Consider the following 21,268-nt stretch of genomic DNA (forward strand, 5'->3'; position numbering starts at 1 on the left):
ACAAATAAACAAATCTCCTATACTTTTAAAACACAAATGTAACTAATTTGTATGCATGTTTGCTTTGTTGAATTTATTGAATATATGTTAAAATCTCAAGTTACAAAATACTTCAACAATAAAGAAGCAATAATGGTCATGACAATGGTAAATACGTTTTTCAACATTAAAACTGTACAGAAAAGTAATACGGTATGAAACTTAAAATTGTAGATTTATAGTAGAGGTTCATAGTAATGTGAAATACAAATATACATTTTTCCCTATGTCTTGCAATTTGGTTCCTATAGAATTAATAATTTGTTTCGATTTTCTCGCGGCACACCAGCGGCCCATTCGCGGCACACCGGTTGGGAAACGCTGGTCTAAGGGCCCAGAAGAAACTAGTTTTAAAAGCATACTTTTAGAAAACAAAGAATAAAGCATAATTTAAAATATATAGCACAATTCTTGGAAAATTCTCTTTAACTGAAAGTTTAACATACTGTGTTAATATTTTTTAAAACCAATATTTACAATGCAAAATCATTGACAACATAACAATGCAACAATGAAAAGCTTAGTTTCATTTCTGTAAACTTTTGGGTGTAATCCTTTGATGTGGAGAAAAGAAAAAAAAAGTAAAAGAAGAAATTTTTCCGCCAACAATGAATAGTATACAAGAACTCCATACTATATAGCCCAGTCAATGAAGGTCAAAAAACATCAAAGTTCGGAAAAAATTTGGGTAAAGCTGATTTTCTCTCAAGTGATAGACCACTATGAGAAGAACATTTTCCCAAAAGTCCCCGCCCTTCCCCCTGGAGCTTTCCCCTCCACGCCCCCTCAAAGTTAAAAAATGGGCGTTTTAGAAAAAAGGCCATATCTTCAAAACTAATGAACATATTGACATGCTTCTTTTTTTCTAGTAATCTGTGAAATGTGCTCTACAATTTTGTATTCCTTAAAGTTTTTCATAAACCTAATGGTTTCTTGGCAATTTTAATCTAAAGAGTAAAAAATGAAAAAATCGCCCGCGTAATTTTGTTTTTCCTCTTATATTTCCTTAGTGAGTTGTGATATGGAAAAATGTTTCAAATAAATCTTAAAGAGCATAAAATTATCTTTCCAACGGTGTATATATTGTGTGGGTTACTCTTAAAATTAGCCATGTAGCGAGGTAAGTTTGAAGACGAGCGGGCTCAAATTTTCGCCTCAAACATCAGTCACTATGTTTCATTTCGAAAGAAAGAAAAAAAAGACAAAGCTTTTTGTTTTTCAAATAATAAACCACTGCATTGTTAGAAAAGCATTTTCGTGATATCCCTTCTCTCTTCTGGATCTCCCGCCTTACCCCCTTCCCATTCTAAAGTTAAAAATGAGCGTCATCCATCAAAAGAAGTTTTGTAGTTGTGTCATATGATTGTGTCATGAGCAAATCCCAACAGTGAAGGTCAAAAATTATTCTGAGGCTAGGAGGATTCCATCTATTAATGTCTTTTATGGGTGCTATTGGAAAGATAATGGAGGGGAGTGGTTTGGAAGACCTATGGGCTACAGTTTACGGTAAACTGACTGTGTACCACATGTTGAATGGTCACGCATACACAAGAGCTGTCCGAGTATATAGCCTTACTGCTTGTGCGATTGTTAAAGTGATGAAGAGCAGTTTTCCTGAAATAAATGGCTCTCTTGCATATTTGGGAAATATTTCTAAAGATCTTCTTGAAAAGGGTTTTAACGAACAAGATGTTCTAGAAGAACCAGCTGTTAAAGAAGCTTTGAGCAAATTTAACGATTTCTTGCAGGAAATTAGAACTTTAAGCAGAACAATTAAGCTGTGGGTTAATCTCCTTAGGTGCATTGACCTTATAATGCTGTTTATCTTTGCAGAAAGATCAGGAAACTGGGATTTACATCTGAATACAACAATTCAAATGCTCCCATATTTTCATGCTGCCGGACATCTCCCCTATGCTAAATCCGCCCACTTGTATGCACAAGAGATGTGCAAACTTGAATCAAAACTCACAAATCAAGAACTAGTTCTTTTTAAAGAGAAAGGATTCTTCACTATTAGGCGGAAAGGCAAGTACTGGTCAGGAACGTGGTCTGATATGTGCATAGAACAAGATTTGATGCGACCCATGAAATCTGTTGGAGGACTGACACATGACCGTAGCATTACTGACAATACTCTTTCAAAATGGGTGCTTGGAACACCATTCTTTCTCAAAGTCCATGAGGCTGTAGAAGATTTTTTTCGGAACAGCAATACAGTTTAGCGAACAGCACGTTGAACTGCGAGAATCCAGAAAGAAGAAAGACTTGTCAGATTTACAGAAGTTTACAGCTTGGTTACAAGAACACAATCCTTTTACAAAGTTGTCTGGTGAACTGGTCTCTTTGGCCACTGGGTTTGTTTGTGATGATTCAATAAACTGTGATCAAGCATACGATGTCGGTTTGTCTACCATAAACAAAATTAAGGGTAAAAATTTCCAAGAACTCAAACTGCACAGAAAAGATATGGTGAAGACACAGGCAGCACAGAAGTCAGCAAGAGTAAGATCAAAAGAGGTCAATATCAATTCTCAACAGCTTTTTAATCGGATATTGTGTGTCTGTGATAGCGCCAGCAAATCCTTCTATTTCGAATATGAATTGGCAGTACGCCCACCAGCTCTGCTTGACGAAGTTTCTCTTCGAAAAGGTACAAAATAATCCTTGATGAAAGTTTTTGAGGAAGGAATAATCGAAGAACTAGATGTAAAGGATGCAACATATATTGTACACGGAGGGTTTCTTCTTCACCATCTGCCATGGCCAAAAAATTGTACCTTTGGAGCTGTCTTAGAGAACTATTGTACACATGTTCTTAATAAATATGGTCAAAAATCTATCGTTGTTTTTTATGGTTACCCTAGTGAGCCTACCACGAAAAATGAAGAACAAAACAGGAGAGCGGCGAAAAATTCTTCACAAGACATAATTTTTTTGTCAAAACACAATCTGTGCCACGGGAAAAGACAAGTTCTTAGGTAATAGAATCAACAAGTTGAGATTATCGTTGGCTCTGGGGTCTGAACTCGTGAAACGGGGATTGACTGTAATTACAGCAGAGGAAGACGCAGATGTTGACATTGTAATGACGGTCATTCAACAGTTGAAAACTGCTTCAAAAGTTATTGTTGTAGGATCTGATACTGACCTGGTAGTCTTACTTACTGCTTTGTCTCCTGAGAAAGAAAGTGGTTCTGTTTACTTCTGTAAAGAGAAAGGTGGTGTGACTCCGAACACACGGTACTTCAGGATCGAAACATTGATTGAAAAGTTTGGAGATTGCCGGCAACTACTTTTGTTCTGTCATGCGTTTACAGGATGTGACACGACATCGTGTTTTTATGGTATGGGCAAATTAAAAGTAATAGATATGCTCAAATCACCGGAATTTCAAAACTGGGCCAGAGTGTTTTTGTATATTTCAAAATCTAAAGGAGAAATACTATCTACAGGTGAGAAATTAGTTTTGGCTTTATATGGTTTGGGGAAATACTCAAATTTGAATGAACCCCGATACCACAGATTTTTGTCTTTGACAAAGAAAAGTTCACTAAGATCTAACTTTGACCTGGCCAAACTACCTCCAACTTCTGAAGCGTGTAATGAACATTCGCTCAGAGTATTTTTGCAAGTACAGAAATGGTTAGGAAATAAACTTCCTGACACAGAATGGGGTTGGAGGATAGAATTAATTAAAGAAAACGGACGCTTCAAAAAGACATTGAAACCTATTCCCACCTCCAAGCCATTTGCACCAGACGAGCTTCTGTACATAATATCATGTTCGTGTAAGCAAGGATGTAGCCAATACTGTAAATGTAAAATAACTAAAATAGATTGCTCTGCAATGTGTGAGCACTGTAGTGGGCTGTCTTGCCTAAATTCACATTTCTATTCCGAGGAAGAACTTGTAGAATCATCATCCAAAAATTAAATAGTATACTGTATAGCTACGGAAGATTAAGTTGAAAATACTGCAGTAAGCATAGGGGACATGTTCAAAATTAAGATGTAAACATAATAAAAAATGTTATAGATATAATTTCATATGCTAATTGACTGAGGAGATCCAAAGCAAAAAATAGGGAAAGGAAGAGCAAACAAAATATTTCAAATTTTTATAGTTTATTTGTTTACCTAGAAATTATTAGATTTATAAAAAAATACAAAATAAAATAAAATAATTTTATCACTTTTTAAGAATAAAACAATGTGAAAATTACCAGTGTGTTGAATAGTTATGGAGATAATACCTTTTGTCAGAAACGCTTATTTTTAAATTTGGAATGGTAATGGGGATAGAGTAAGGGTTAAAGCTTCACAGGGGAGACAGGACTAAACAAAAATGCTTTTCTTGGTTTATTATTTGAAAAATAAAGCTTTGTTATTATTATTTTTTTTTCTTTCGAAATGAAACATAGTGACTGATGTTTGAGGCGAAAATTTGAGCCCGCTCGTCTTCAAACTTACCTTGCTACATGGCTAATTTTAAGAGTAACCCACACAATATATACACCGTTGGAAAGATAATTTTATGCTCTTTAAGATTTATTTGAAACATTTTTCCATATCACAACTCACTAAGGAAATATAAGAGGAAAAACAAAATGATGCGGGCGATTTTTTTCATTTTTTACTCGTTAGATTAAAATTGCCAAGAAACCATTAGGTTTATGAAAAACTTTAAGGAATAAAAAATTGTAGAGCTCATTCCACAGATTACGAGAAAAGAAGAAGCTTGTCAATATGTCCATTAGTTTTGAAGACATGGCCTTTTTTCTAAAACGCCCATTTTTTAACTTTGAGGGGGCGTGGAGGGGAAAGCTCCAGGGGGAGGGGCGGGGACTTTTGGGAAAATGTTCCTCTCATAGTGGTCTATCACTTGGGAGAAAATCAGCTTTACCCAAATTTTTTCCTTGCAAAGACCTTTATTGACTGGGCTAATATTGTTATGTTGACTTTTTGAACTTAAGCACTTTCTGTACTTTTTGGTGGCATCTTTTATTTTCCCTTTCTGTATATATGTACCTGTAAGGCGCACACAAATGATAGAAAAAAATTTATTCGAGCAAAGCACATCTCTTTACAATGAATTAAGTAGAAAGTTCATTACATATGAGAGAAACTAGTTGCAAAAAAATATCAATAAATAGATCAAGATATTTAGAATATTTAATGTATAATAAATATTATACATTATACACGATTAATGCAAAATAATCATTGAAATTAACAATAAAGCATAATTTGAAAAAAAAAGCATAATTAAACAAGAAATAAAGCATAATGGGGGTTGCTCTAACAATTAAGTTGTATGAAGAGAGAAGAAAACCAAAGCTGATTCCTTAACGAATTTCCTTGATCTTCTTTGTGTCTACAAAAACGCATTCCTAGAAACCTACAAGCTAGGTATAATCTCTATGATTATATCAGTTTCTAGTGCTACATGTGAAAGGTCATTATCTTCTTTGAAAAGATTAAAGACTTGTATACGCAATTCAATGACTCATGATAGGTTGAAAAGCTTAGTGTTACTTTATATTGAGAAGAAAATTGCTAAATCGTTAGATCTTTAACAAGTTGTGGATATGTTTGCTGTTGCCTACACGAATAGAAAGATCCTCTTTAAGTAGAGGCATGAACCTATAAGTTATTTTCTTTACCTGTAAAAGTGTGTTTGCTTCTACTTAAGTCAACCAGCTACACATATTTTAAACGCCATGATTAAATAACTATTTACTTATATTAGAAATCAATTGCATTAATGAATCGTAGTTGTTTGAGGTACTAAATTCTTATATTTTCACTGTTTTCCAAAGAGTAAAATCATGAACCACAAAGATGGAAACATTCACCTTGAATATATATATACACACACACACACACACACACACACACACACACACACACATATATATATATATATATATATATATATATATATATATATATATATATTAAGGATGGTCCCCTCAATATATATATATATTGAGCCCTTCATTGCCCCCCCTGAAAAAACTCTAGCTACGCTACTGGACACCATGCACCAGAGATGAATTCTCTACCACTGAGCCACCGCGGCCCTGCTTGGGCTTGGTCGTCCATATCCAATATCTCTTTTGGTGTTGCTTAAACAAGTTTTAGTTTTGTTCTCAATCCAGACTCCATATTGGCGTAGATATTAATATTACAGTCGATTGGTAAAATCAATCTTCCACATTTAAAAATTAAAGTACACACAAGTACAAAAATAAGCATTTACCATAAAAATACTAGCTGCAAGTGTTCAAAATAGATTTATGGTTTCTATAAAATCAATTGAAAATTGCTACTTTTAATTAGGCAGCTAGTGAAAAACAGCAGCTTTCGACTCCAGCCGAGTTTAAACTCAACCTAAACTCAGTTGACCAAAGTGAACTGACCCGACTGACCCGACCCGACAACCCGACCCGATTGACCCGACCCGACAACCCGACCCGAAATGACCCGATTGACCCGACCCGGCAACCCGACCCGAGCTGACCCGACTGACCTGACTGACCCGACCCGACAATCCGACCCGAGTAGCCTGACCCGACAACCCGACCCGAGCTGACCCGACCCGACAACCCGACCCGACCCGTTTGAGAGCACTACTTCCGAGTTACAAGCTGTCGCAAATAGCGTCAAAACTACGTGTGACACCTCATTGCGGACAAAGGAAAGGGGCAACAGCAAGCGTGTCTACACAGTTTAGAGAAAGTAATGCCTGAATAATATAATGGTGTTAGAAGCAAGGCAGTAGGGACGCGGCACAAGGAGTTCCTTTTCTGCATCCATTTTGCGCATGTCAGTCTGTCCACATAAGAAAGTCCCCTTTGAGAAATTCCTTGTGCCGCGTCTCTACTGCCTTGCTTCTCACACCATTATGTTATTCAGGCATTACTTTCTCTAAACTGTGTAGACCCACTTGCTGTTGCACCTTTCCTTTGTCCGCAATGAGGTGTCACACGTCGTTTTGCCGCCATTTGCGACAGCTTGTAACTCAGAAACGACGCCGACTTTAAGAAAATGTAACATAAACGTTTTGCTTGTCTTCGTGTGAGGAATCACCTCCCAAGCGTTGTAAACGACCTTTAGTTATCCAGGGTGTTTCAAAATAACACCGCGACAACGTTTGGGAGGTGATTCATGACACCAAGATAAGACAAAAAGTATAGACCAACTTGGGTGCACAAATGCTTCCTTTCGGAGTTATAGGCTGCCGAAAACATGGAAAAATGAACTCTAAAGGTCCATGGTCCATAGCTCCAAAACTATGGGACCTACCGTAGTCGGATCAAAACTTCACTTAGGAACTAGTACGTGTCCTATCCAAATATACAAGTTTCAGAATCCTGCGGTACTAGCGCAACAATTTTTATAGAGGTAGTTAATGAGTATTTCAAATTATATGCCCGTAGCCAAACTGCTTCTATAAAAACTGTTGCGTGATTACCTTAGGATTCTAAAACATGGATAGCGCACACATTAGTTTCTAAGTAATGTCTTGACTCGACTTCGGTAAGTAACATAGGTTTGGAGCTATGGACCTTTAAACTTTATTTTTTTCATGTTTTCGGCATTTAGAAGCATTTGTGCACCCAAGTTGGTCTATTTGTCTCATCTTGGTGTCAGGAATCACCTCTCAAACCTTGTTTTGAAACACCTTATATATATATATATATATATATATATATATATATATATATATATATATATATATATATATATATATATATATATCCCCTTCCCTCTCCAAGTTGTGGAGCTGAATTTGGATTTAAATGGTATCGGGATGGCATTCATCGCAACGACCTAAAAATTATGGATTCGACACTAATATCGGTCATTTTCGATCATTTTTGAATATCTGCCCCTCCCCTAAGTTGCACTTTTAAAGTGAAATGATTAAAAAAAAATCACAGTCCCGAACCTCATCTATGTTCAAAATTTGATCCGAGATCTGTTGGGTTTTTCAAGAGTTATTATTATTAAGTGTTCTGCCTTTCGGCAGGTCCCGGGACTAATGAGGATTTTTTTTTTTCAATTTTAGATTTTGGCCTGGAAATGTTTCTTCCACTTTTGTCGATCTTCAGCTTCCTCTTTTAACTCCCAACATTTTCTCCTATCTTTCAAATCATCGATCAGCTGTGTTCTTCTTTCTATTCCTCGCTTCCCTTTCATCTTTCCTTCTATGGTGATGTGAAGAAGACAATTTCTTCGCAAGATGTGCCCAATCCAATTGGCCTTTCTACGAAGGATGGTGACTAGAAGTGTCCTCTTTTCTTCTATCCGTTTTAAAACATCTTGCTCTCTCTGTCCATTTTATCTTCTCCATCTTCCTCCAACACCACATTTCGAAGCTCTCCAGATATTTCCTCTCGAACTTCCTTAATGTCCAAATCTCTGAACCATAAAGTCCAATACTCCATATATAGCACTTGACCAACTTCTTCTTAAGTCCAATATTGAGCCTGCTAGTTAAGAGTGATCTTTTTTTTTTTTTTTTGTTGAATGCTTCTTTAGCTATAGCAATTCTTAACCTGATCTCTTTGGTGCAGTAAGCGTCTCTCGTCAAAATACTTCCCAGATACTTGAAATTATCGACACTTTCAGGGCGGAGAGGTAATATTTGGAATTTTTTCACCTCCCACTGTAATAAAGCTGTACACCAATTTTTACACAAATCTGAGATGGTCAAATCAACAAGTCATCAATTATATATAATTATATATAGTCATCAATTATACTAATTTCCATACAGTAGATGCGTTTGCATTGCTGAAGTATTGAGTGCTGAGAAGAAAATATTGCAAATGTGAGAGGAAAAGAAAGGAATGGAGGAGGTTGACATGAATGAGTGAGTAAACGGTACAATTGCAAAGATAAGGTGTAAGAAGAAGGTAGGCGATGTGTATGAAAAGAGTATCCATCAGGTACGTACAATAGACTAGACAACACTGAGAAGCTGTTAGTAACAAATGACGGTTATGTTCTGTTTCGGGGCAACTATAGACTAATAAGCGACGAGTGAAGGTCCATGTTGGTATGGATACTAATGCTGAAATTAAGTTTCAGTGAAGCTACGTCGCCAATTTGAATACTTAGGATGAAATTCAAATGAGAATAGGTACTTTTTGGAATCGGGTGACGCCCGTCTGAATACATAAAATAAACAAAATGAGAGTTTTAGAAGAACTGGTGAGAGAGTTTATTGGGAGAAGAGGTTGGAAGGAAAGAACTCTAGGAATCACAGTACCCATTGACTAACCATGGCTCAGCTAAGCTCCTTGTCGCCCTCTTGCTGGTTGGTGCTGGTTGTTTCCTTGTTCTATTTAGGCATGCAGAACTCCAAATGTCGGATCTAATTAGCGTAAAAATGGCCATGTCTCAGATTCGCATAAGTATACGAGTGTTGGTAGCTACGCTGACAGACTAAAAGTAAGTTTGCTTGTCTGAGACTAACTCTAGGCAGACTCTCTATCTATTAGATTAAAGACTGTAACGGCTAGTTCAATCTCTTCCGGTTGACTCCCTTCTTCTGGGTTGATGTGCTCGAGTTTTTAAAGCCAAATTCTCTTTAGGGGTTGATCCAGGGGGGCGATCGTCCCCACCAGAAGAGGAAAATTTCTTATTTTGTTTATAAATAAAATCCACCCCAGAGTTTGGAGCTCTTAAAAGTAGCTCTAAGTAACAGTATTACAACCCACCGCCCCCCTAGAAGTCCGTCCTGGATCCGCTTCCTGATTCTGTTGCCGTGTTGCTGAAGAGATGAGTCTCGTGTCATCAGGCACTTGATGTAAGAATGGTTAAATAATCGAGAAAGGGGCTCTCTCAGCTTTATTACAAAAAAAAAAAAAAGAAAAAAAAAAGTAGTATACTGACATAACATAAACAGATTTTCAACTCTGCAAGAAAACGTCGGAAGGTGCTGAAGAAAACATATCATGAATTCTCAGACTAGAATAAATTCGTTAGTAATATCTGTTTTCAGTAGTTTGTTATTCCCGTGCCTGAAAAAAGTTTTATGTAACTTAAAAACAAAGAACAGTCTCACAAAAAATAATGCCAATTTCCTTACGCTCAGAAAATTTCACCAATTTACCAATCAATCAATAGTTTAATAGGTTGGGAGTCCAATACTGGTCAATAAACGATAATCTTTTATATCTTTACAATATTAGTAGACAGAAGGATCACAAGTGCAGAGGTGAGAATGAAGTAAAGGTGTTATATATGTAATACTGAAGTTTGTGGGGTTCATTGACAGGCACAGTGTGAGAATACGATATGATGAAATTCTTCAGAGGAATAGGTATTCCGGGGGAAAGTCGTGAGCAATATCAAGATGTATGGTGTCGAAAAATATTGGAATGTCGTTGTTAATATAGGTCATTCGTAAAGATTCTGGATGTTGAAGACTAGAGAAGAAGGATATACCGTGTTATAATGGAGGCATATGGTAAGATAGTCTAGTGCAAAATCCGAGGAAGATAGCGTGCTATTTTATAATCTTCAGGCCTTCGTTGTGAGAAGCTGGTGTTTCCTTTCACACAGTGTGTCCATGAGCGACCAGAAGGTGTAAGAATATTTTGTAAGTAGTGAGAATTATATCTGAATGCATTCCCCAAGATGTACTTCCTAATTTTCAGATGAGATTGAGTTTGCGTGTCCTCTGTAGCTGAAGTTTCCACTCATGTTGTTTGCGGATAAGTTTGTTGTCAAAGACTATGGCTAGATAATTAACATGCTTCGAGCAGTGGATGGCGGTACCGTTGATGGTGAGTTTCAGACGATTTGGGTTTCATCCAATACGTGAGCATCGCTGTGGAAACTGGAAACTGAAAGACAATTTGTTGTGTTTTGTCAGAATTAGCAGAGAGTTTCCAAAAAGTAAACTATTGCATATACAAATCAACTTAGAACAAGCTGCCTGGAATACTTAATGTGCTGTACAGTGGACTATTGTCGTGTCGATCTGGAACGATTGGATCATATGAACGAACCGTGGCGTGAATCAAATCAATTAAGATTATTTCCACAAATGATTCGATTCTTCTACTGATTCTTTTTTTTTTTTTTTTTCTGATTTGCTTGCTATGATCGAAATGAATTGTGAATTACAAACTGTTAGCTTGTGTAACAGAATCTGTAGTGTTGGTTCTGCCGATGCACTTGCAATTCACGGGGAGTGGAAAAAGAAGAAAAAGAAACGGTTTTTTTTCTTCCTGCTTAAGTCGATACAGAGAAAATGGAGAAAGGAAGTCTCGCTGCCAGAAACAAATTAATCTTAAAATAAACATTCCTATTGCTTGCTTCTCACTATTTTAGGACGTGAAACATTGATAGTGTTGTTCAATTAGGCATTATACTTAATCGTAGGATACTTTTGATGAGCGTTTATCTATTTTATTAAGATATGTATGTTATACAGAGTATTACATAAGTGTGTCACGATATGTTGGGAACACATTCCTCATAAAAACAAGAAAAAAAGTTCATATGAACCTGTGCTCAAAAGTGGATAGTTTCCGAGTTATAGGGTGCTGAAAACGTGAAACAAGTGAAATTTAGACGTCCATAGCTCTACTACTATGGAACCTATCGTAATCGGGTCAAGGCATCATTGAGGAACTGGTATGTGAACTACCCAAATAGCCATGTTTAAGAATGTTCCAGTGCTTGCACACCAATTTTTAGAGAGGTAGGTGGAGAGTGATCAAGTACTCCCAAACACCTCTAAAACTGATTTATGCAAGTACCGAAGATTCTGAAAGATAGATATTTGGATAGTGCACTTCATGACATTTTTTTTTGTATGCAGTTAGTTGGTTGCATTTGAATTTAGCAAAGTCCCTTTCAAAAGCGAGGCTATATGACACGTGCACCTACACTTTAACGTAGAATTCAAACTATATAAACTCCTACCGGGAATTGAGATCGAGTCTCTAGTGCCGAAGATGCATGCGTTAAGGTGGATCACCACCCGGAAGTCAGTACATATTTTAGCACATTCCCTTACTCTGCAATGAAAAGTTACATATTATAAATATTGTACTATAAGATAAAGTTATGTTTCAGCTACAACACAAGGCACTGATTCATTTGATTGTGTCTTCTGTTATTGTAAAAGGTAACAAATAGAAGAAAATATTTGATTCGTTTTACAATGAGCACACAAGATGGCACTTGTTGTTAAATCTTGCTAGTAGTGCTTAATTTTATGAAATGTTTATTTGAACGTGTAAAGTACGATACAAGTAACGATCTTATTACGAAATGGATATATTGTTTGACCGGTTTTCGTGTTGTGTTTCACATTTTATTTAAACATTAATTTACATTTAAGGAAATGGATTTTGAGAAGAATGTTGCGCAGAACGCCATAATGCGTTGTTACCAAATTTGTAAGTTTAATTCCTGGATTCTAGCGTTGCAGTTCGAGAAGCGGAACTTAGCTGTGAATGGCAGTAAGGGTCGAAAACTAATTTCTTCAGAAAGTATCCAGACAGAATTCCATGATTACGTTCTTTATTATCTGGCACCAGTACACACTCTACACTACCTGGCAAAGCCGCACTATTCAAGCAGTGTTTAGCATAGCACCGAGAACACTTAGTGATCCACCACATATCTATGAACGAACTATAGTCCTAAAAGCGTCTTACGAATTGATGGTTTATCAGCTCTTAAATATTTTGAATCCAAAAATGAATAAGAAATATTATAGTAATCTTATTACTTCTCATAAAGAGCCTACCTCTTTCTTCTTATAGTGTGGGGACCCAGAGGCACGTGGTATAAGTCAATTGCCCCCTCACACTGGAACGCCATGCCTTACATTATTAACTAACTCGTGTACAAACGATCATTCAAGTAACTAAAAATGACTTACCTCGATTTAACGCAGTTAATAAAATTGCTTCATCTGTTTTCATTTATGGTTTGTTGGAGTCGATGGACATTATAGTATATCACTAGTAAAGGTATTTTTTGTACCGTATGCTACCATTACAAATTTTATACTTATGCCTACGACTTTGGATTTCGATATTTGTTTATAAAGATGGTTTAAGTGTCAGGTCTTTATTTAGATTATCGATCTTTATTCCAAGCTGTACGACGAAAATTAGGAACATGTCATCAGAAGACACTATATAACCTTCGGGCAACTGAGTGTTGATATTTCTACAAACACAAGAGCAATGAATTCCCACACAATGTGAGAGTTAGTACACTTCTGTAGAATTGACTTGACATGTTATTAAGTCATTTAAAAGAAATTAGTTTTAAAAGATGCAATGAAATCTTTAAAGTTTATGTCCCACAGTTATGCCGGCTAGGCTAAAGGAGACGGTGATGAAAAATGAATGAAATGGTGGAATGAAGAAAGTGAGAGGAAATGGGAAAACTCACGCACACGATGTTTGTTCACCACAAAGCTTACTTGTTGCGAGCTAGGATCGAACCAGGGACCCCATGCACCAGAGGTTAACACTCTACCACTGAGCCACCGCGACCCAAGAAACTACTTTTATTTGCTGTTTATTGAAGTTTAGTGTCTCTTTTCAGAACAAAGGTCCCGTAATGCCTTCATATTACAATGCTCTACCATCGGGAATCGAACCCATCAAAGGAGCGCGTGCTACCTACTAGACCAGAAACAAGGGCTTAAAATAAATTAATGTTAGTATAGATAAGGCATTGAATATTACAGGATGCGCAAGTGTTGTTTTTTTCCCCTTGAGCCTGCCTTGCTGTGGACATTCAAATATTGGTGTCTCTTTCAGAATTACGGGTCTATATCTCAATTACGGCTTGTATTAACGAACAAATACCTGCTATATTGTCGCTTTGAAAATTCTTCTTATCGTTGTCGGATAGAACTCAGGGTGTGTCCATAAGTCCATGATATATATATATATATATATATATATATATATATATATATATATATATATATATATATATATATATATATATATATATATGTAGAGAGAGAGAGAGAGATTCTTTATATGTCTTCATGACCCGAGAAACGTTTGGACAGAATTCCCCTTAGATACTATTTTTACCTCTTTATACTATTCTTAAATATAGCTATATTTTATAAGAGTAATAGTGGAAAAGTCGTAGTAATAGCGGGGAAAGAATAAACTAACCTGGCGTGAGACGCTCTCGAGGCTACTTTGGGAAGAGATGGAAGGAGTGCGATTAAGACGTGGTTGTCCTCCAGGGAACGACTTGGACTGATGGGTCAGCACGCCACTGCTTGGTCCTTCGATCGGCGACCTCAGCTCCTGTCCTCCCGCCACGGTGGGTGCAGGCTGAACCACATGTTGTTCCTTCGCCACATTGAATTCCTGGAAATAGGAAAAGAGAATACAAAGAATTAGAAAAAGATGGTAATGGTAAGAAGTATAAATGAGTAGTTTTAAGCTGACAAATTGCCTGGCAGCTCATAGAGCATATAGTGAGATGTGTAACTATGTATAACTATGTAAGCATTATTAACTAACGATAACGCAACTATTAGAGTAACTGTTTATCATTAAGATTAGCATGGCATACAGACTTACACTTTTTCGTTTCCTATATTCATACAGCAACCCCGACTTACGTAAGTAATACGTTCCGCAAACTCTTACACAACAAGAATTTGACGTGAAATTCCTTAAATGTAACTTCATAAGAAATTGCTGTATTTGTTACTATCATTATTACATGTATATTATTTACACAGTATTATTTTATAAATGAAACGTTATGCAACAATATTACTCAGATATGAGATGAACTATAAAAAGTATGAATAGTAGCTATACAAATTATATATAAAGGATCTTTTATACAGTGTGTTTCAAAACAACACCGACAACGTTTGGGAGGTGATTTCTGACACACAGATAAGACAAAAACTATAGACCACCTGGATGCACAAATGCTTCCTTTCGGAGTGCCGAGAACACGAAAAAATGAGTTTTAAAGGTGCATAGCTTAAAAATTATGGGACCTACTATAGTCGGGTTAAGATTTCATTATAATCGAATATGTGCGCTGTCCAAAAATACATGTTTCAGAATCCTAAGGTACTCACGCAACAATTTTTATAGAGGGAGTTTGGCTACAGGCATATAATTTGAAGTACTCACCAACTTCCTGTATAAAAATTGTTCAAGAAGTACAACAGGATTCTGAAAGATGGATATTTGGATAGGGCACATACTAGTTCCTAAGTGAAGTCTCGACCCGACTACGGTAGGTTCCATAGTATTGAAGCTATGGGACCTTCAAAGTTCATTTTTTTTCATGTTTTCGGCAGCCGATAACTCCGAAAGGAAGCATTTGTGCACCTAGGTTGGTCTATACTTTTCATTTTATCTTGGTGTCAGGAGGTACCTCCCAAACGTTGTTGGTGTTGTTTTGAAACACTCTGCATAATATTATTTTAGATCAATACAGAAAAGATATATATTTTGGATATCGTTGCATCTGCAATGGATGTCAAAGTCTTGAAACCAGAAACATGTACACTCATGTCCAAAATGATTATCGCATATCTACAACTGTCTTCTTGTAAGAATATAATTTGATAATGATTTTGCAGGGTACTTCGTATAATCGGAAAATGTATATTTGTGGTAAATTTCAAAGGAAAACAATTATAAATACGAAAATGAGAAAGAGTAAAACAAAATGTTGCTAAATGGACAAGAAAGTTTTATTTTCGTTTTATTGTTCCTATTTACTGCTGTTTTGACATGAAATTTGCCACATACATGTCTTTGCCGATTATAGGCATACTAACATTATAAGAAATACCAGGCGGATTTGTTATCAAATTATATTCCTACAACAACATATTTATAGCCATGCGACACTAATTTTGGACATGAGTGTACATACGGGCTAGTAAGTGTAATTTTCGAGATTGATTACGTAATTCAAATTTACGTAAATGATTACTGTACTCTCGTTTCAAAATGATTATTAAGGTTCCTGCCACTTTCTTCATTACATCGTTTCACATTATTATCATTATCACCGTTTCCTTAACCTCGGAGCATAATTAAAGGTCGCCAAACTGAAAAGAGTCACAACGAAGTTTCTTTGTACGGCATGATGTTTTCTCGATTAATATTGAAACAGGAAGTGAGAGTATATTTGTACTGTTTCTACGTTACCGTTCGTTTCTACCACTTCTGCTTACCTCCATCAACGATCTCTGTTCTAACTTCTGAACCTCTACATCCTGGACACAGGGGCGTCATGTGGGGTGGTAGGGGATCAATTTCCGCTCCCTCTAAGTTTGAAAAATCATGCTTGTTTTTAATAAATTGTATTATACTCTATTAGGTCTAATAAAAAAACTTGAAATTTTATATCGGTATGCAAAATCTGAAATGACAGCACTGCCTGGCCATGGAATAGTTGTTAAAGTTATTTGTCTCTCGGACGAACGGTCACACAGACAAGCAGGTTAAATACAAAGGAGTATCGGAAACTAAGGTTACAAGGCCGATATTTCTGGAGTTTTGTCTATTATAGAGGAATGAGAGGTACACGGTATTTTTAATACATGGAGTTAGCAACTGTGCGAGTTTCAGCAACCTGCCACCTACGACACTAGTTGTAGGTAAACACAAACGGCGACTTGTTTGGAAAACTGTTCTCGCGAAGAAGTCTGCTTAGTTATTCGATTTCTGTGGGAGAAACATGTAATTGCGGCTCAAATTCACCGGCAGCTGGAAGACTGGTAGACCTTGACATAATTGCGCGACCCAATCAGGAGGAAACGGCCAGGAGTTCTCACCGAGAGCACCATCTTCCTTCACGACAACGCGCGCCAGCACAGAAGACTACCACGTTGTTGAAACAGTTTCTCTGGTGACTTCATCGACTATCCTCCCTGCAGCCTGGACCTCACTCGAAGCGACTTTCACCTGTTCCCGCACTTGAAGGAGCACCTAGGAGGCCGTCTTTTCGCTTGGAAGGAGATGAAACACTTCGTGACATCATTGAACACGCAGGGACAGGATTTTTACCAGAAGGAAATCTTTATACTCGTTCCCACGATGTGGCAAGTGCCTCAACCGATATGGAGACAATGTCGAAAAATAACCTAATGTATGTACTCTATTTGTTGGATGTATTGGTTGTATGAAATAATATATAAACGTTTCATTGAAGGTTTTGTAATCTTACTTTCCGATCACTCTTCGTATACGGAAACCCAAACTACGTTTTTTTAAAAAAAATAAGCAATTATTAGCATTGTAACTGTGTAGATTGCAGGAATGTCTTAAGTCTTCTGGCGCCTTTGCGACTAGATAAAAACTACCTTGTTTCATGAGGGCCGCGGTGGCTCAGTGGTAGAGCGTTCACCTCTGGTGCTTGGGGTCCCGGGTTCGATCCCGGCCCCCGCCAAGTGAACTTTGTGGTGGACAAACACCCTGCTCGTGGGTTTTCTCGGGGTTCTCCCGTTTCCTCCCACTTTCTTCATTCCACCATTTCACTCATCTCTCATCATCACCGTCTCCTTTAGCCTAACCGGCATAACCGTGGGACGTAAAACTCAAAGATTTTACCTTGTTTCATCAAAGTCCACAGCTACGTGGCTGTAAGGTAGGTTACGTTTCACATGTAACAGGTGACTAAATGATCCATCATTGTTGACGCACAGGCGCGTTCTCAGAAACTTTTATTGGGGGATACAAGCTTTGGAGGGGGGGAGTCAAATACTAGAAATAGGGATGCACGCGAGACGCGAGAAGTCTCGTCTCGTCTCGCATTTGCGAGACGAGACACGAGACGAGACTGAAAATTTTATGCGAGACGCGAGACGAGACTAAACCATGCGAGACGAGACGCTAGACGAGACTCTGTTAAGTCTCGCACGAGAAGTCTCGCGAGACTTCTCGCAGTCTCGCAACATTTATGAATTACATTTAATTGTATATTTAGTGATTTTACATTTATTGAATTTTCTAAGTTGAGCGTTAATGCCTCCAGGAACAAAAAAGTGATTGGGGCAATAGACCTTTTATGAGATTTATTATTATTCAAGGTTGATTTTCAGAATTAAAGCCTTCTTTAGTTTCTAAACATCACTAAAAACTAAAAGCTTTGTAAATTGGAAATTTATTACAGCATCGATTTAGGACTTTATTTTGCGACACAAACATATACATGAACTTCTGTTTTTGGTCTGAAAAGCGAATAAGACTCCCTATTGCTGTGAAATGTGATATTTCTGTTGTTTCTGTCTTTTTCACATTACTACTAGCGATTAATTTTGGGGGATGGCGGGAAATCCCCTCTCGTCAAAGTTTATCCCCGGCCTGGCTCGCAGAAATAACATGATATTCTTACATGGAATAAGTAGGATGTATTTATCAAAAACATTCCCCTCTAGTTCGGAAGTTTAATTCAAACACTGGTTTGGTAGGATGGCCCTATAGTTTTGGTGGGAGATGGTAGGAATGGCCCTATAGGTTTGGTGGGAGATGACAGGAATGGCCCTATATCTATCAGTAATTTTATTTTCTAGATCTGGCAACACTATATAAGTTGAAAGCGAAAGTTGATAAAATGCGATAATGCAACATTGCTACAAGCACGAACGAACCGAGAAAATTGGGTCGTATTGTGTTGTGAGGAGTTCTTTTGTTGTTTACAAGCGCTTTTGGTTGTATAAAAACATCTTTATAATGGAAAATCACCTTTCAAGGAAACGACCAAAACGTGTAAATGTTGATAGTGGCGACGATATTTTAGAAGAGCCAAATGGGGACCCAGTTGAAAGTGAAACGGATTCAATACTGTTTCTGCAAGTTCGAGTCTTGATCCATCCGAAACAGCAGGGCGTAAAAGTAAGTTCCAGGATTACTTTGAAATTGCGACGAATACTGAGTTGGCTATTTGTAAATTATGTAAGCCTAAGAAGATAGAATTGAAAATGCATTCTCGTAATATAACGCGGTGAAGAAACACTTGCAAAATATTCACAAGAACGAGTACGCGATTCTCTACTCCGACAGCGACAAAGATCAGAAGAGTAGCTGCAGGAAGGAGGATATAACAATATATTTCCATCAGAAGAAGGAAACTAAGGTAAGTGCATAGCATTCTTGACAGTGTCTGGAGTGTTGAAAATTAATTATCACTATTCCCCGCGGCAAGCCATTGATATAATTGTTATTAGTATTGTAAAATTTCTTGGGTAGAGCAATAAATGTACTCGGGATTTGGACTTTTCCCTTCACCTTTTTATTATAAAAAGTTTATGTATACAAATTATAATAAGAAATTCCACTAATATTTAGGTAAGATTAGATAGGAGCCCGTGACAAAGCGTCGTGGGCTTTGAGGTGAGGTACTCTCGGTGACCAAGCGTCGTGCGAGGGGTGTAGATTAGGTATCTCTCTCTCGGTGACCGTGCGTCGTGAGAAAAGGAAAGGAACCCGGTGACCAAGCGTCGTGGGTATAAGGATAGGTACCTCTCGGTGACCAAGCATCGTGAGAGGGGTTTTAGGTGTTTAGATCAATCCGGGAAGATTGATGTTGGTCGAGGCGTGTAGGTCCTTTTTATCCTCTATTGTCGGCTTCCTTCGTTGGTTCTCGTCCTTCCGACTGTTGGCGATGAAGATCGACTCCTCTTCGGGACCGTCGTCTGTTTGTTTTTATTTATTACTAACACATGTAGTTCACACGTTGTTATTGCCTGGTACGGTAACGTGAGGATCCTTACAGTATATAATATAATTATGTTGTATATCAGTTATTTAGGTTAGTATATTAGTATATGGTAATTGTGGCGTGTAATAGTAAACCGTATAAATGAAGCTACTTTTTTTTTTTTTTTTAAAAAAAAGGAGAGGTTTTTTGTGGTAAGTTCCTCACTTATACGGAGAGCATTCCGCGATGAGTACCGCAACAAATTGCGGTACCCTGATTTGAGACCACAGACATGTAACTATAGAATAGACCTCCAGCCCTTATCTCAAAAGCATTTGGCAGGATGAAGCCGGATGAAGCTAAAATTTGGTGAAGGAAGGCGGAGTACAAGGTAAGTTGGGCGGAGTTTAAATTTTATTATTTGCAGCAGTTACCTATATTTAATCCAATTACCCACTGTACAATTACTCTACTGTATAGTCTGGTAACGTACTGTAGCCTACATATTAATTTTCTCCGTCAGACAATTAGTGATTTAGAGTGAGGATAGGATGTGTCTATCCGCCTACTTTCGGCTTCAAATTGCCTACAATTGGATGTTTGAATGGCCACATCCTACCCTCACCACATCCACTTCCGACTTCAAAACGAACGCTCCAATTATCGGTCTATTCGGTGCAAAAATGTACCCGCATGGCATACTGGAAAATATTGCTGGAGACCTCTAAGCTGGAAAACAATGTTGGATCCAGCAACAATTTATGCTGGTTTTGCTGTAAATTATGCTATTAATTTGACGAGAATTAATGGTACAGCAATCAAATTCCAGCACAACTTTTCTTTTAATTTAGAGCGGAGGGAACACAAGTTCGGATACCATGTTGAACTCTAGGTTCCATCTCCTTAGGATGTTATGAACATTCATCCCATGGAAAGCAATGGCAAACCACCATGGATTCACCTTGCCAAGGGACTTTTAGGTCAAATACCTGCCTTCGGACAGAATATCACATCATCATTCATTAAAGCCATAGAATAACACATTGCAAAATTTTGATCCAGAATATATGCGAGACTGCGAGACCATGCGAGAAAGTCTCGCGCGAGATGCGAGACGAGACTCAAAATTTTATGCGAGACGCGAGACGAGACTTCACATTTGCGAGACGAGACGAGACGCGAGACGAGACCAACATTTGAGGCTGCGAGACGAGACGAGACTTTTCCATTTCTCGTCTCGTCTCGTCTCGCGTGCATCCCTAACTAGAAACCACTTGTACGTCTATGTAATATTGAACGGTATTATTCTGTACCCAATAAGTAATTGTTAAACACTTCCATCTATATTTTCAGAAAAAAAATGATAGAACTCTAGATTGTTTTTATAAGAGAAAGACTATAGATCAGCGTTTCCCAACCGGTCCGCAACACATTGGTGTGCCGCGAATGGACCGCTACTGTGCCGCGAGGAAATCGAAACAAAACTATTAATTCTATAACAACCAAATTGCAAGACATAGGGAAAATT

The 21,268-nt window shown here is 37.5% G+C and overlaps 1 protein-coding gene across 1 annotated transcript in view; it reads right to left on the bottom strand.

The window, feature by feature from the left end:
- Sytbeta (Synaptotagmin beta) overlaps positions 1-21,268 on the bottom strand; it is a 506,258-nt gene that overhangs the window by 141,136 nt on the left and 343,854 nt on the right. The window contains exon 2 of the mRNA XM_081753867.1: positions 14,226-14,426. Coding sequence (XP_081609993.1) covers positions 14,226-14,426 — 201 coding nt within the window. The remainder of the gene's footprint in view (positions 1-14,225; positions 14,427-21,268) is intronic.

Source organism: Thermobia domestica, chromosome 3 (genome assembly GCF_964235325.1).
Source record: "Thermobia domestica chromosome 3, izTheDome1.hap1.1, whole genome shotgun sequence".
Lineage (NCBI taxonomy): Eukaryota > Metazoa > Arthropoda > Insecta > Zygentoma > Lepismatidae > Thermobia > Thermobia domestica.